The sequence below is a fragment of the Mytilus trossulus genome, chromosome 2 (assembly GCF_036588685.1).
Source record: "Mytilus trossulus isolate FHL-02 chromosome 2, PNRI_Mtr1.1.1.hap1, whole genome shotgun sequence".
Taxonomy (NCBI): Eukaryota; Metazoa; Mollusca; class Bivalvia; order Mytilida; family Mytilidae; genus Mytilus; species Mytilus trossulus.
This window is the reverse complement of record NC_086374.1, coordinates 53,850,537-53,869,236: the sequence shown is the minus strand read 5'-3', so window position 1 is coordinate 53,869,236 and position 18,700 is coordinate 53,850,537. Positions and strand designations below refer to the sequence as shown.

At 30.7% G+C, this 18,700-nt stretch overlaps 1 protein-coding gene across 6 annotated transcripts in view; it reads right to left on the bottom strand.

Moving 5' to 3' along the window:
* LOC134707570 (proto-oncogene vav-like) overlaps positions 1-18,700 on the bottom strand; it is a 52,396-nt gene that overhangs the window by 5,622 nt on the left and 28,074 nt on the right. For 5 of the 6 annotated variants that reach the window (XM_063567460.1, XM_063567459.1, XM_063567457.1 and 2 more), the window contains 10 exons: positions 18,409-18,518; positions 17,394-17,489; positions 16,087-16,118; positions 14,884-14,943; positions 7,408-7,434; positions 6,712-6,741; positions 3,836-3,960; positions 2,744-2,803; positions 1,553-1,707; positions 764-886 (listed from right to left, as the gene is read on the bottom strand). In XM_063567460.1, coding sequence (XP_063423530.1) covers positions 764-886; positions 1,553-1,707; positions 2,744-2,803; positions 3,836-3,960; positions 6,712-6,741; positions 7,408-7,434; positions 14,884-14,943; positions 16,087-16,118; positions 17,394-17,489; positions 18,409-18,518 — 818 coding nt within the window. The remainder of the gene's footprint in view (positions 1-763; positions 887-1,552; positions 1,708-2,743; positions 2,804-3,835; positions 3,961-6,711; positions 6,742-7,407; positions 7,435-14,883; positions 14,944-16,086; positions 16,119-17,393; positions 17,490-18,408; positions 18,519-18,700) is intronic. The other variant, XM_063567462.1, reaches the window with a different exon arrangement.

The window sequence follows — 18,700 nt, the reverse complement described above, 5'->3', positions numbered from 1 at the left end:
TTTACAACACTCAATAGAACATCAGTAAGTTATTGACAATAGATACAGCCATAGTCTTATAATTATTAAGAGAAAAAAAGGAGTTAAGCACAAAATTGGCAATTTCATAGATAAAACAAGAAGTTGAAAAATATGCATTCAGTAAATTATCTTGGTAAGAATTAGTAAAAACATGCATCTTTTTAATGTATGGTTTGTTCTTTAACTATTTAATTCAACATTTTGTGCATCAACTAAATATTCAATTGAATTCGTTCATCATTATATTGCATTGCTGTGGTTTTCATAAAAATGTGATTTTTTTTTCTAATTTCTGTAATTTCTATGATTGTCTGTCTCATGTATCTCTCCCTATTTCTATGATTGTCTGTCTCATGTATCTCTCCCTATTTCTATGATTGTCTGTCTCATGTATCTCCCTATTTCTATGATTGTCTGTCTCATGTATCTCTCCCTATTTCTATGATTACGGTTGAATGAATAATTTATCCTCATACCTCTGTGTTTTTTTTATTTTCAAATCCTCAAATAGGTTGTTTTCATAATCAAAAGGATCATGGGTAATCTCATTGTGTCAATAAAAACAACTGCATGTCATTAGTTAAATTTCAATTGTTTGGGACAATGTTAATCTAACACAAACATTTTAGTGATTTCTTTTGAAAAAATTACCAAGAATGCATTAGATTCTGAAAGGGAAATTATTCCATTTTTCAGTCTGATAAATTCTTAAAAGCAAGTGAAAATAATGAAGTAAACTTACTTTAAACTAAGTGAAAGTTCTCCTCGTCGTCCTGGATTTTCACTAACACGTATTAAAAAGGTTCCATTTGGCAAGGAAGTTAATCTTCTTACTGCTGTATCCCTGTCCATAGGACCAACAAACCTGATTTAAAAGGAAAGTAGTTTTAAAAGTTTATCAGCACTTCTACTGATTTTAAGAATCAGAAATATATGATTTGCAATGGGTGTTGACAATGTCATTGGTTAACTGGTGATGGCATTTCAGCATTACAGTATAAACAAGATAAAAAAAATATTTAATTTAAATATTTTATCAGTAATTTGTCGTTTTTGCAACGAAATATTTTAACATGTAAATAAGAACAAGACTGACAGGATTTGTCATGTAGCACATATTCAAATCTGTCAATTTTTGTTAATTTTGTTATACATTCTAAGAAAAATTAGAAGAATAATCAATTCAGTTTTGAAACTGCTTAAACCCAATTATTATGACTAATTCTTTTGTGAAATTTGACTTCTTGATTTCAACAACATATAGGTATAAGAAAGCAATGCTTGACAAAACTAAATATGCAAGTCAGATAGGTGATAAGTTATATTAAATATATTTAGTTTAAAGATAAATTTCAATGAAAATGAAACTGTTTTGAATGAATGTGGTGGAAAAATGAAATAGAATTGAAATTTATACTTATTTATTGGCACTCTATAAATATCAATCTGAAACAGCATTGAAAATATTTTTTTATTTATGTTTTTAATAACCTTAATTAAAAATTAATCACAGCAAATTAAACATACATACCATTTATACACATTTAAATGACTGGACATTTCATTATCGTTAGGGACATTCACATAACCAACAAGAGGCGAGTGTGGGCGAGGTGCAGGTGTCACACCATTTGGTGTTGAAGGATATCGAATTTTCACATCCACATAGGATTCTTTGCGTATAATCTAATCACAAAACAAAGAAAAGCAGCATTTAGTTATACACAAATTTATTAATTCAAATTGAGGATTTAAGAATGCTGAAAGCTTGTGGAATTGCCAATAAATACACTAAAAATTCCAAGGTCATACATTCATTTATAATAGTAATCAAGTTAAAACTTCATGCAAAACAATGAAATAAAATCAAAATTCTTTTCAAAATAATTTACAAATCAATCCTCCACATTCTCACACAGTACATCAATCAAGTCACACAGACATTAGATCATAAGTCTTATACAAGGTTAACTTAGATAATTATGATTTCTACACTTAAAATATATATATTTCATCATATCTGTGATGTGGTATGAACATTTTTATGTATAATTGGAAACATTTTTTCTTCAATTATTATATCATTCATCAAACATGCCATCACTAGTCTTTTCTTTGCAGTGAGGAGGCAGTCGTCTGACATATAGTAATCGCTGTTGATCTTTGATATTAATACAGATTGTAAAATCTGGATTTCTTCGTTTAAACCTTGAGCAGACCATCGACATTTTAATTTTGACATCATGCAACAGTCACTTTTTTTTTTTAGAACATTTTCTCTTGTGACATCAAAATTTTACGAGAAACCGTAATGTGCAGTTGTTATTTACTATGAAGACCATATGATCTTTAGCTGTTGTGACTTTTAGGAAAACTTTTGCATGCAGACATACCAAATACATCTACAAAGTTTCTGACATTTTTCTAAAGCTTTCAGTATCTCTCTTGGGATAATCCTTAATCTTAGCTGTAGAAAAATTTAATTGAAGAAATTTAGCCATGTGATAAAATAAATACAAGGACTTTTCATTAACTTTATAAAAAAAATGTGTATGTGTGTCCATATATAATCAATTGCTTTTAAATTGGTTTACACGCATTATGTCTTATTAAGGTAGGTTCTAATTTCTTTAACCACTTCTCCATATATCAAAGTAAACAAGTTTCGATCCTTTATAAAAATTCCAAGCTTTTTATTTATAAATTGGAGACTGTTTTTTACCTTATGTTCTTCTTTGACTAAATGTTGAGGAAACCAACCTTCTTCATTACTCATAGTACCCTGTAAACAAAATGTATATTTATGTACTCTAAATGCAATTCTAATGCAATTTGGATGTAACAAATTTTTTCATTGGCTAAAAGTTGCCGTCAAATCCACAGTTGACCAGGCGTAACTAAGGATGGACCTGCCATTTTGAATTGGTGAATCAACAAATGTTCGATTACTACTATATAATCAAAAATAAAACAACACCTACCTTGAATTCGCCGTTTTCATGTAATTTTATACGAATTTGAAGCGTACAGGTAACGTAATAACCTCCAGTTTGTAAGTTTTCATTTGTATGACGTCACGTTTAGCCATGACGTCTTTGTGCCAAAATCATTCATGATGTTTTGCGGATTTTTTATTTGACAAATTTAGACATATTTTCAAGTTTTATCGTATTTTTCATTTTGTAATGCATTAGAATCGGAATAACAGTACTGTAGTTGAAGAGTTGCCACTGTCAATTTTGATTTGACGGTCGAAAATCTCCGTTTTACTGTCTCCGCTACGCGTCGCCAGTAAAACTGCATTTGCGACCGTCAAATCTACAATTGACGGTGGCAACTCTTCAACTACAGTACGTTTATTTCTTAAATATACCAATTAGATTATCAGAAGTTATGAGCTGTCATATTGAAGAGAGCTAACAGCCTGTTTGACATGCCACATTCTATGCTATTTTTTCGATCTATCAAGAAGCATAACACTTGAAAGGCAAAAATGAAAATATTTGCTATAGAAATTGACCACCATTTCTTCATATTTTTTTTTAAAAGTTCAGCAGTTAATCTATGAAATGAAGCTGTATTTTTCGCCTGTACCTACTGTTTACCACTTTTTAGAAAATGATGGTGTCCCTTTAATTCACTGTCAAATTTAATTGAATATTTCTATTATTCTTTTATGAACTCCTTTTTCTTTTTATTGAATCCCTCAACCTGATGGTACCTTCAGGTAAAATACCAATATTTATATTAAAAAAAAAAGATAATTAATTCATGTTTAGGGAAACAGGTCAAAGAACTTGTAACTGGTACCTACCTTCCACCACTGTGGATCTGAATTATTTAAAATTTTAATTGTTTGATCTTTTCTGAAATGTAAGGGTCTCTTGCCAGCTGGTGGGGCTGGACTCCCAACATAGTCTACTATTGCTTTCACATGACCTGTAGGAATAAAATATATAACATTTGTAAATGATTGTCATAGATGTACATTCAAAAGACAATAATTTCTTTCTAAAATGGCTGAAATCCTTTATTAAAAAAAATCTATCATGTTAAATTGTTTTGCAAAATCATTTGTTTTTATCTAAAGTTAACATCATAATAAATAATATTTTTTTTTCAAAAATAAATTTGAACATGAATGACAATCTACACTGTAATTAATTTTTATTTAAAAAAAAACTTCTGCTTGCAAATTTTTTGAAGAAAGTTGAAGATATTTTCAACAATGATTTATGTACATCATGCCATTTTGAATCTCAAGAATATACACATTAAGGACTGCCACAAGGTAGGACTGCTAGCCACTAAACCAAGGGAAGTTAAAATTAGAACATCATTTGAATATCAACAAGTATGGGTTCTACAGTGCATTTAGGTACTTATTTCACTAGCTTGTATATGCTTATTTATAAAATAAGTGGAAGCAACGGACCTCTGATAGAATACTTTGAAATGGCCTTACATTTCCTGCATCTGCTGGATCCTAACACAAAATAATCATTGGAAATTTTTAAATACAAATTTTAATAATAACTTTCAGAACTCTTTCATTATAAAAAAGAATAAGCTATTTACAACTATTATATTTTGAGTACTGAAATTTCCGAAATCATTGTGTGCATTTATTGTTGTGATTTTGAAAGAATCGACAAAAATGCCAGATTAATTATTGCAATTTCAGGAAATCTGTTTACAGATGTTTGTATCAGATATCAAGATGCAAGTTCTAATTATTGGGATACTCTCCCATTTGAATTAATCACACAAATAAAAGCCTAGCAATAATTTCTTAATTTACAGTATGTCAAATTAAAATAAAGTTAATAACTCTTGTTTAATAGGCCAACCATGACATTAACACTTTAAACCAACTTATTTTTAACTTACTAAGTTACTTAATAAGTTCTTCATCACAAACTTTCCTGCAATTTATTTTTGCGATTTTTCAAATTTGTCCATGTATTCAAATGAGAAATTGATCTAAGTTTGACAAATTGGCGACAATTTATACTTCAAATTATTTTTCTACTCTTAAAAAAATTGCTTTCAAAAAATGAGTTGGTTTATAGTATTACCTACAGATAGATAGGTAAATGTTAACAATATTGATTGAACTACAGAGAGGTAGAAGAAGGAGAACAATTACAACCAATCTGATCATTGAGTCTTTTGATTACCACAGCTGGTTTGGAAATTTATGGTTAGAAACACGAGAAAAGAACATTTTAATAATCATTGAATTTTACAAAATCTAATATAGTGTATAACAATTACAAACAAGAATGTGTCCACAGTACACGGATGCCCCACTCGCACTATCATTTTCTATGTTTAGTGGATCGTGAAATTGGAATAAGTTCTCTAATTTGGTATTAAAATTAGAATGATCTTATCAAAGGGAACATGTATACTAAGTTTCAAGTTGATTGGACTTCAACTTCATCAAAAAATACCTTGACCAAAAACTTTGACCTGAAGCGGGACAGACAGACAAACAAACGGACGCACAGACCAGAAAACATAATGCCCCTCAACTATCATAGGTGGGGCATAAAAAAGTATACATAATCACTAATAGAAATAGTTCCTTACTGGTAGATATAAAGTACTGGGGTAATTTATTGAAAATGCAACAAAATGCTTCCACAACCTTGTGAAGACTAGATATTTTTGTGATCTACAAGTCAGTTATTACCAATTTAATAGTCTATGATCTGTGTTGTATCTAATATATAGTTCATGTTTTATCAAAAAGCTTGTGAAATATCATATTTTTTAGCCAAACAATTGTTACAAGGCAATATATATGTATGCATGATCAAACTAAAAAATATCCAAAATGTCATCACAACTTTTGCCATTTCAAGTTTCTAAAACTCATGTTCCTAGATTTTGTCCCTATAACTACAAGCCTCCTACCTTCCCAATCAACCACTCACTGGTATAGATTTTTCATTTTAAATATTTATAATATATATATATTAATTGATGTGGGGAAATGTCAGTGAGACACCAACCCAATGACAGAAAAAAATAGACATCATTTAATAGAAACATTATGTATAGCTGTACAGGGAAGTAAATAAAACAAACTGCTTGTGTACTTGACAGGTTTAAATTCATTTTCCAAACATTCATAGAATATCATGGCAGTCCATTTAATTGATGAAATATACTAGGTATTTTATAGTTGAAAACTAAAAAACAACTAGCACAAACTTGTAGAATGACTGAACATTGCCATTTTTGCATATACAGTGAACAATACTAGAAGTCTAGGTTAGTAAACATATAAACATAAAACATTGAGATAACCCACTGAAGTATATAACCGTTATGATGACGTTACGTTAGAATAAGAAAATGAATAAGAACTAAACTAGTGAAAGATACAGAACTACACCAAAACATTTGATAAGTTATTTTTCTAACACTACAAACTTTGATTGAAGATAATATTTAGTAACAATAAAAACCCTGATAAAAAATTAAAGAATGGACACCTTTCATGATGCTAATAAGACATGACATCCCATCATGCAAACATCTCTATCACTGTTTCCAACAAGAGAATTTCAATGTCAAACTGCTGGAAAAATTAGCTTAGTTATGGTAGTATGTTAAGCTTATGAAAGAAGCAGAAAAAAAGCAGCAGCAGTCTTAAAGTAGGTCACTGTGACAACTTACTGATTTTAGCAGATGCTTCTGACTTAGCACCTAAAATTAATTACACATCTTAATAAAAACTGCATATCTTTTATTGATACAACTAGTGTTTGTTATTCCTTTCTAGGTCTTCCATACAATACTAAACTTTTTTTTATTCAAAATCTGAATGACTTGTTGAATCTAAATTATTATCAGGCAATTTCAACTTTAAAAAAAGAAATTAATTTGAATCAAACGAATTGTAATATCATCTGAATCTAAAACATGTATATCAACTTCAAAGATACTTTGACCAACATATGAATGGGATTGGAATTTTACCAAAATATATATTAAGAGTATTATTTTCATATAGAAATGAGATTACTAGTTTTAAATCTGTTTCTGTATATAAACTTCCATAATATAGCAAAGAGTTATAAAAACTTTTTAAAACATATTTCTCACCATAGAATTAGAATTTGTTTTATCTGATTATAATATTAACTTAAGAGCCTATTAAGTACAGCATTTTTGCTTCAGATTGACAATCTGCACTTTTTGTGTATTTTTTTTAAACAACACCTAGAGCAAGTGAACTGAACTCAAGCTCATGAACAAATACAGCTCAACAATAATGTGAAGCAAAATACTGCCAACAGTTAACTCCCTTACATGATACCCAATCAAGCCAACTAACTCCAAAGAATATTTTATAGAATATTTTGGACTTACCAACAACTCTTGGCGGGACAGGTGGCACTGAAAAAATAAATTTAAAAGTTAACATAACTTTATGAAAGAAATAAACAGTAATATAAATAGTTCACATCCTAAAAATTTGTACTTTATAACTGGAAACTCGGTCTATGAAATGAGCATGTTTATATTTAATGTAATGTATGCAAAAACTGTGGATTTATTAATTTTCATGGATACCAATTTTGGTGGATTAAAGAAACTTTGTATTTTTTTCGTCGATATTTTATTTCGTGGTTTAAAAAAGGATTCATACAATCCTATGGAAAATGTGTACTTCAATGATTCACCTGTAACCACAAAATCCACAAACTAGAGGCTCCAAAGAGCCTGTGTCGCTCACCTTGGTCTATGTGAATATTAAACAAAGGATGCATTTGAATTCATGACAAAATTGTGTTTTGGTGATGGTGATGTGTTTGTACATCTTACTTTACTGAACATTCTTGCTGCTTACAATTATTTCTATCTATATTGAACTTGGCCTAAAAGTTTTAGTCGAAAATGTTAGTTAAAATTTACAAATTTTATGAAAATTGTTAAAAATGCACTATAAAGGACAATAACTCCTTAAGGGGTCAATTGACCATTTTGGTCATGTTAACTTATTTTTGGGTCTTACTTTGCTGTACATTGTTGCTGTTTAAAGTTTATCTCTATCTATAATAATATTCAAGATAATAACAAAAAACGGCAAAATTTCCTTAAAATGACTAATTCAGGGGCAGCAACCTAACAGCAGGTTGTCCGATCCATCTGCAAATTTCATGGCAGATTGATCTTGACCTGATAAACAATTTTACTCCCTGTCAGATTTGCTCTAAATGCTTTGGTTTTTGAGTTTTAGCCAAAAACTGCATTTTACCCGTATGTTCTATTTTTATCCATGGCGGCCATGTTGGTTGGTTGGCCAGGTCATGCCACACATTTTTTAAACAAGGTACCCCAATAATGATTGCGGCCAAGTTTGTTTTAATTTATCCTGGTAGTTTTAGAGGAGAAGATTTTTGTAAAAGATTACTAAGATTTACGTAAAATGGTTAAAAATTGCCTGTAAAGAGCAATAACTTATAAAGGGGTCAACTGACCATTTTGATCATGTTGACTTATTTGTAGATCTTACTTTGATGAACATTATTTCTGTTACAGTTTATCTCTATCTATAATAATATTCAAGATAATAACGAAAAACAGCAAAATTTCCCTAAAATTACCAATTCAGGGGCAGCAACCCAACAACGTGTTGTCCAATTCATCTGAAAATTTCAGGGCAGATAGATCTTGAACTGATAAACAATTTTACTCCCTGTCAGATTTGCTCTTAATGCTTTGGTTTTTGAGTTATAAGCCAAAAACTGCATTTTACCCCTATGTTCTATTTTTAGCCATGGCGGCCATCTTGGTTAATTGGCTGGGTCACGCCACACATTTTTTAAACTATATACCCCAAAGATGATTGTGGCCAAGTTTGTTTTAATTTGGCTTGGTAGTTTCAGAGGAGAAGATTTTTGTAAAAGATTACTAAGATTTACAAAAAATGGTTAAAAATTGACTATAAAGGGCAATTACTCCTAAAGGGGTCAATTGACCATTTTGGTTATGTTGACTTATTTGTAGATCTTACTTTGCTGAACATTATTGCTGTTTACAGTTTATCTCTATCGATAACTAGAGGCTCTAAAGAGCCTGTGTCGCTCACCTTGGTCTATGTGCATATTAAACAAAGGACACAAATGGATTCATGACAAAATTGTATTTTGGTGATGGTGATGTGTTTGAAGTTCTTACTTTACTGAACGATTTTGCTTCTTACAATTATATCTATCATGAACTTTGCCCATTAGTAACAGAGAACTATATTTGGTAAAAATTTACATAAATTTACCAAATTAATGAAAATTGTTAAAAATTGACTATAAAGGGCAATAACTCCTTAAGGGGTCAATTGACCATTTAGGTCATGTTGACTTATTTGTAGATCTTACTTTGCTGAACATTATTGCTGTTTACAGTTTATCGCTATCTATAATAGTATTCAAGATAACCAAAAACGGCAAAATTTCTTTAAAAATTACCAATTGGAGGGCAGCAACCCAACAACCAGTTGTCCAATTCATCTGAAAAATTCAGGGCAGATAGATAATGACTTGATTAACAATTTAACTTCTTGTCAGATTTGCTCTAGATGCTTTGGTTTCATAGTTATAAGCAAAAAACTGCATTTTACCCCTATGTTCTATTTTTAGCCGTGGCGGCCATCTTGGTTGAATGGCCAGGTCATCGGACACATTTTTCAAACTAGATACCCCAAAGATGATTGTGGCCTAGTAGTTTCAGTGGAGATTTTGTAAAAGATTACTTAGATTTATGAAAAATGGTTAAAGATTGACTATAAAGGGCAATAACTCCTAAAGGGGTCAACTGACCATTTTGGTCATGTTGACTTATTTGTAGATCTTACTTTGCTGAACATTATTGCTGTTTACAATTTATCTCTTTCTATAATAATATTCAAGATAATAACCAAAAACAGCAAAATTTCCTCAAAATTACCAATTCAGGGGCAGCAACCCAACAACCGATTGACCGATTCATCTGAAAATTTCAGGGCAGATAGTTCTTGACCTGATAAACATTTTTATCCCATGTCAGATTTCCTCAAAATGCTTTGGTTTTTGAGTTATAAGCCAAAAACTGCATTTTACCCCTATGTTCTATTTTTAGCAGTGGCGGCCATCTTGGTTGGTTGACCAGGTCACGCCACACATTTTTAAAACTAGATACCCCAAAGATGATTGTGGCCAAGTTTGGATTAATTTGGCCAAGTAGTTTCAGAGGAGAAGATTTTTGTAAAAGATTACTTTAATTTACGAAAAATGGTTAAAAATTGACTATAAAGGGCAATAACTCCTAAACGGGTCAACTGACCATTTTGGTCATGTTGACTTATTTGTAGATCTTACTTTGCTGAACATTATTGCTGTTTACAGTTTATCTCTATCTATAATAATATTCAAGATAATAACCAAAAACAGCAAAATTTCCTCAAAATTACCAATTCAGGGGCAGCAACCCAACAACCGATTGACCGATTCATCTGAAAATTTTAGGGCAGATAGATCTTGACCTGATAAACATTTTTATCCCTTGTCAGATTTCCTCAAAATGCTTTGGTTTTTGAGTTATAAGCCAAAAACTGCATTTTACCCATTTGTTCTATTTTTAGCCGTGGCGGCCATCTTGGTTGGTTGACCAGGTCACGCCACACATTTTTTAAACTATATACCCCAAAGATGATTGTGGCCAAGTTTGGATTAATTTGGCCAAGTAGTTTCAGAGGAGAAGATTTTTGTAAAAGATTACTTTAATTAATGAAAAATGGTTAAAAATTGACTATAAAGGGCAATAACTCCTAAACGGGTCAACTGACCATATTGGTCATGTTGACTTATTTGTAGATCTTACTTTGCTGAACATTATTGCTGTATACAGTTTATCTCTAACTATAATAATATTCAAGATAATAACCAAAAACAGCAAAATTTCTTCAAAATTACCAATTCAGGGGCAGCAACCCAACAACTGATTGACCGATTCATCTGAAAATTTCAGGGCAGATAGATCTTGACCTGATAAACATTTTTACCACATGTCAGATTTGCTCTAAATGCTTTGGTTTTTGAGTTATAAGCCAAAAACTGCATTTTACCCCTATGTTCTATTTTTAGCCGTGGCGGCCATCTTGGTTGGTTGACCGGGTCACGCCACACATTTTTTAAACTAGATACCGCAATGATGATTGTGGCCAAGTTTGGTTTGATTTGGCCCAGTAGTTTCAGAGGAGAAGATTTTTGTAAAAGTTAACGACGACGGACGACGGACGACGGACGCCAATTGATGAGAAAAGCTCACTTGGCCCTTCGGGCCAGGTGAGTTAAAAATGGTATCCCATGAATAATAATTTATCCACAGTAATTATCAATTCAGCATCTTTATTTCAGATGGACGATCTGTATTTTTGGTCTATTGATTTGTTGTTTATTATTTGAAAATAAATCATAAGGAGCAAGTAAACTTAATCTGAACTCATGAACAAATACAACTTAACAATAGTGTGAAGCATAACAATGCAAAAATGATGACCATTGTATTGTATTGTAATAAAATAAAGTGGCAATAGTGTTTTCTTTCTGCATCCTATATAAATTTTCACTATCCAATCCCACTTGAGCAAATATTCCTATAGATCTCACTTTAAACATTTTTTTTTTTTTATATTTTTCAATTTTTCCCATACTGGAATATCAATTCTCGATTTCTTTAATTTTTTTTTTTTAACACTAACTGTTGAATCAACGGGAAGTACCGCATATGTAATCAATGATATTACATATTAATATTAACTGCTTGGTTACAGAAGTTAAAATAGCAACAAAATGTAACTCACTTGATTGGCAAACAAAAAAATTGAATCAATAAACATATAAAATAGTTAACTTTTTCTCTTTTTAAAATCATTACTGCTTTTTACAATTCAAACTCTGTTGTCAAAAGACCTCTCAATATAAATTAAATCCAAGATAAACACAATTTGGTTTTGCACTTTTCCATAATGTCCCAAAAGACATGAAAAGTAGACTTAAATGAGCAATCCAAGGGAGGGTACAAAAGATACCAAAATATTTTTTAAACATATTTAAAGTGTTGCAATATCTTTATAGAAGCCTTGTCCTTGAAGACTATTAAATGATTTATCTACGTGATATATTGACTACTAGGAGGATTAGGAGATAGAAGAAGTGTGGCTATATATGGAATACATTAATGAGTGAAACACACATGTAAAATCCTACATACAATAGATTATACTATCAGATATCTTAAATAAGTAACTATTGTTAGTCTTGTATGTTGCTTTTTTAAATTTTAGTTCTTTTATATGTTTCTGAGTTAAGTATGATGTCCATTTTCCCTGAACTAGTACACACTTGTGTTAAGGGGCCAGCTGAATCCAACCTTTGTGAGCGGGATTTTCTTGATGTGTTCAAGACACATTGGTGACCTTGGGATGTTTTCTGCTTCTTGGTAGGGTTGTTGTCTCTTGGAAACATTCCCAATTTCAATTCTCAATTTTACTATATAACTATATAATTATTAATTTATTTACTGAAAGATTGTTCAAGAAAAGTAATGGTTGAAAAAACCTTGATAAAATTTATTGATATTTCAAATATTTTCATATCAAAAATACCTTACACAGAGATAACAAATGTAAGAAACCTATATCAATAGGTTGATAAAACTAACGTCTGCAGAGGCTATACCCACAATGCCAATTCTAACTATCACTATGAGCAGAAAGGAAATGTATGGAAATGCCCATGCCACAGAAACTCAACCACACAAGTTCACCAAAATAGAAGTAGGTCATCATACTACACAATGACCAAGCACTAACAAATCTACGAAAGGATGTGAAAAAACTTCTACTAAGACAATGAAATATCTGCAGCTAATAATATCAACAAATTAAAAACCGGAGGAAACAAGGACAAGAATTTAACTCAAGACAAGGACCTAGACAATTACATCTACATTCATTTTATTTCCTACATCAGAGGTCAAACAAAAGATATGGTGCAGTACAATTGTGACTGTTACTGTGATAACAAATGTGCAAAGATGAAACCAGGTACCGTGAAGCAACTAAAAGTTTGCAACAAGCTGAAAGCAGGCTCAAAGTACTTTTAAATCTGTTTTTTTTTTACAATCATGGCTTTCTAATACACTTATATTGGCTGTATATCATGATGCAATACGGGAAGATTGACATTGAGATAACTCTCCACCAGAGAACAAACGGCATAGAAGATAACAACCATAGATCATCATACGGCCTTCAACAATAAGCAAAACCCATACTGCATTGTAAGCTTTAAAAGGACCTAATGACAAATGTAAAACAAACAGTTAAAATGGGAAAACTAATGGCCTATATGTGTTTGTCCATTGAAACTAACAAAACTGTTTATTTCATATAAATATCTGTAAAATTTGATATAAAGGTCAGATAACTGTTATAAATTTCATATGTCTTTGTATTGTTAATCTAAATTTAATATAAATACAGAATATATTTCTGGTTAATATCATTATATATTTTTGTTAATATTTGTGAACATAAGCACTACAAGTTTTGGGTTATTACTCACTATGATGCCCTGGACAAAGAAACAAACAATATATTATAATTCATATGTATACAACGACAAGGAGATGTGGCAGGATTGCCAATGAGACAACTATCCACCAGAGTGTAAATGAAGAAGATGTAAGGAATTACCATTTTTCATTTATAGAAGATAAATTAAAACCTTTTCATCAGAATCATCAAATGTCTTTACTGTTGGAGTTGGACAATTAATGCTAATGTTTTACTGTTGGAATTTGAAGATTAATGCTATCTATATAAAAAAAAATATCTTAAAAAATCCCATTGAGTTTTAATCAATATTTGTAGGAATAAAAAAGTTGTAGGAATATATTTGTTTATGGTCAATTCAAAAAGCTATTTAGAACAAAGACATACAAATTGAAAGATTTAACATGCAGATGCTTGTAACTTAATTCTAGTAACCTGTTTAGAACTTTTTTCCTTCCATGATCTTTCATGCATTGCATTTTAAAGTAGAAAGAAACCCAAATTAAAATGTTTGCCAAATACTAAAAAAAGTTTGCATAAATAGTGCTAATTGGTTTTTTTAAATAACAGGATAGTTGTACCTACAAAGAACAGTGATGAACTTTGAACCTACAACCATTCCTTGGTAATCAACATTTACCAACAATTTTTTCAAACTCATCATTCTTCCAAAGTTGAGACCGAAATAGCTGATGATTGGTGCTGTTTTGGCTATTGAACTACTGTGGATTCATTAACATTCATTGGATTTTTTGTTGATTTCGTTGGTACAGGAGAACCACAAATTCAAATGTTCAATAAATTACCAATTTTCAAAAGGAATTAGTGCAGACTTTGCCAAAACCACGAAATCAAATTTCCACAAATATGCAAGTTTTCCTCAAACCACGAAATTTGGTACCCATGAAAATAAATGAATCCACAGTACCGCATAATATATTTTCATTAACCTTATATATATGTTTAATTTATCTAAACTTGCTTGTTCTACTGGTTGAAAATGTGAGTTGTCTTTAATCTTAGACTGAATAGAACAGGTATCGTAGTATGAGACTTATGGCAGCTGGCTTTCAAGTGGGAAATTAAAAAGGATTTAGTAAAACATACCAAATAAATCACCTTCCAACATTTTTAAAAACTGGAGAGTTTGTTATTCCTTTTTCCAGTAAGTAATAAATTCTGTAAATGATTACATTATGATTGGGTTTCCTTCTAATTTAAATTTCATTAAAAGTTTAACATTGTCTTACCTCCCTTATTCTGTGTTGGCGACTTCCCTATGCATTCTTTATGAACAGACTGCTTATTATCTGAAAAACACGGTAACATTGTTTTATACATGCAGAATAATAAATTATTGTACAACCAGTCTTCAGCATCATTTGCCAAAGTACTGCAATAAATGCTATAGTGAAAACGAAAAAATTAAATCATGTAAAGATTGTTTCTTAGCAATTATGCCTCCTCTCTATCAATCTATGTTCATCTGATGTTTTGTAGTTGAAGATTGTCATTTTTTTTAAAAGATTAGACTGTTGGTTTTCCCATTTAAGGTAGCACTCCACAGTTAGGTGTGGTGTTTCGCATTTGGCCCCTGTGGATTTTTTTCAAATATGAGAGCTAGTGTGCAATAAAATTCATTTGTGGATAGCTGAGTATTAAAATAGCCTTTGTATTGGGTTTATATGAACATCAAGGTTATGTAACGCATGTAATATAGGCTGTTTTCTGTATGACAGTCTGTATTTGCATGTCCATACCATACATTGGTCTGGCAATTATTGTAATGTTTTTTTCCAACTTTTTATCGCACGAACTTTGTGATTGGATTTTACGAAAAAATGAGGCGAAAGACACCCATTTTTCATTTGATCATTAGGAAGATTTATAAAAACAGTTTCTAAAAAAGTATCACTCAAAGGCATTGAAATTCTAGTTTGATCAAAATTTTGGGGGGATATGTGACATGTTCACCCCCCTTTTTTGCAATATTTTATGATAAATAAATGCAGAATGTTGACATGGATACACATAAAAGGAATTAATTTTCACCCTTTTAACTTTTGAAAATCAAATCTATGGAAGATACTGATTACATACATATGCACATGTACAAAACAAACAGTTAGGTAAATGTATAAGAAATCCTGGAATAGGAGATGATAAAACATTTTGGGGCTCAGTTTTAATCTTATTTTCTAACTGTGGAGTGCTACCTAAATGGTTTTACACTTGTAATTTTGGGCCCTTCATGGCTTGCTGTTCGGTGTGAGCCAAGACCCTGTGTTAAAGAATGTACCTTGACCTATAATGGTTTAATTTTATAAATTGTTATTTGGATGGAGAGTTGTCTCATTGGAGCTCATCCCACATCGTTCTATATCTATTTATAACTTTCTTTTGTTGATAGTCATATGCATTGCTGATGGTACAACATAATATAACCAACTTACCTTCACACAAATATCCTTGGAAGAATACACCTCTGAAATATACAAGAAGAAACATTAATTGCCATAACAGAAATGGACCAACATAAACAATATAAATATAAAGACTACTACTTCATCAAGCATGATACAATGTTTCTCTTGTGGTGACTGTTACACTTTTTAATTTAAAAAAGCAAGGTATATAGCATTCAGCTGTCATTTCTGTTTCTCTAATGACTTTTTAGACAATATGCAAGCAAACTTGATCTTTCTTTACAATGATCCGCACAATATGTGATGTCATTTGGCATGATCAACTTTTATGTTACGTTACAATAGCAAACTTCAAAGCAATTCAAGAGAAATCTGAGGTCATCATTGCATTTTGAACGATGACCAGCCGAGCTTAATCAGTCAGGGGCGTTACTTAAACAAGTTATTTTTTTTAATTACTGGTATCAGTAATTTTTTATTTTAAAAATACTAAAATTACTTAATAGAGTTATTTTAATTTTCAATAGAAACATAGACTAAATATAGTTTTCATGATTTTAAACAACATTTTATATCATAAAATAAAGAATTTATCAGATTTGAGAGGAGTATAGAGATAAAGGGTTACTTTGAAAATAATTACAAAAATATTACTTGAATGAGTTATTTTAAATATTTTTGAAAAAAATAGCAATTACACTTATCTAAGGCACATATGTATTTGATTTAGGTTACAAATTATAAATAAATGCAGGTCTTAATTAATTTACAAGTATCTATCTATTTATATCAGTCTACTTTCAAGATTTTAGAAGAAAATGATAATTTAATAGTCCCAAGAGACCAATCTTTGACCCAGAAGCGTCGGTATGAAAGATAAGTGCGTCGGAAAGTTAATTAGTGTTTGTGAAGAATTAGTTTTTATATATCAAGGGGAAAATAACCAGATAACTGTGAAAATTATTTAAAGCTATTAAAATCTGTATTCTTGGACACCTATAAAAATAATATTTAGAAAAATAACTTATATAAGTTATATTTAAATAAGCCTCGTTTTCAACATTACTTGTATAGGTAATTTTAATTGTTACTTGTTTAAGTAATGCCCCTGACTGTTAATAGAACAACACATTGATTGTAAAAACTTCATCAACTGGTTGTGGTAAGTATTGTGTTTATGTTTGGTAACACTTAGTTGAGGCAAACTAAAGTAAAAGAAAGGAAACAAAAATTCAACAATTCTTCCATTGTAGCTACCCCACAGGGGCATTACTCTAGAATGATTAAAGTCACATTAAGATGAAAATATGTATTCTTAACAACCTACAACTTACCTCAATAATTTACCACAGGCATAACATTCTGTTGGAGTATCAAATGTATTCATTTTATAATTAGCACCAGCAGGAGCAGGAGGCTGGGTATTATCTCTGAAATAAATAGGAAACGTAATAGAGACCACTTGTTCTTTGATCACTTAGAATAATATTCACACAACAGTTTTTACTCTATATAATTTGATGAAATAACTATAAAACAAAAACTTGGAATTGGAATTCTCAGTCTCAGGTTGGAATGGAATTCCCATAAACTTTTATTGGACAAAAATTCTAAAGTGCTTTAAATTTTATTGGAATGGAATTCTAAAAGTGCTTGTAGAATACGAGTAAGATATCATTTATTATTCCAACATCCAACTTTTAAAAAAAATTTGATTTGATTTTTTTTTTCTTTCATTTAACGCCACTTTTAAGCACTGATTTTGGCTATTTCGTGGTGGCCATTTTAAATTAGTGGAGGAAGCTGGAGTGCCCGGAGAAAACCACCAACCTTTGATAGGAAAACTGACAATCCTAGTCAATAAAGATTTGAGTCAAGTGCACTTGCACAAGCAGGGTTTAAAACTTACAACCTCAGTGTTGACTGGCAAGTGATTACAGTAGTAACTACTTTGATTTCTTGGCACCTTCTAAAACTGATGATATGTTCAAACAACCAAAAATATATACATGTTTAACAAAAGGCTACATGTTGTACACTAGATATTTATAGCTTCTTTTTGTAAGTTTTATTATCACTGTTGGTTTTTTTCCATCACATACTTTAAAAGAAAAAAAAAGAAAACAGAAAAATATGTATCAAAATACACATTTCTCAACTCTTCATAAGTTAAGAGTAAATATAAAGTTTATAGGATGAAAACAATTTCACTGTTTCAAACTCATATAAATTTTCATTATATGCAAAGGAAACATAATTTTTCATTTCAATAGCAAGACAAACCGAAGGGAATTAAACCTTACAAAGATAATGTGATTGCCTCTATCCACTTTATTCTCATAAACTTACAAAGATAATTTGATTGCCTCTATCCACTTTATTCTCATATCATCTGTTTTGGCAAAAAATGTATAAGCTATCTGTTCATCTTTCTTTGCCAGGATAAAGCCACTGTTCCACTGAAAGATAATAAGAAAAAGACAAAATTTAATTCAACTTATATTTACCGGTATCATCAACATAGTATCTCATTTGACAAGAAATCTAATATACAGCATCTACAATCCCCTTTTGAATGAAGAAGGATCTGCATTCTATTTTGGAGCACATGATTTTCTTTCAGAACAATTAATTTTCTAAT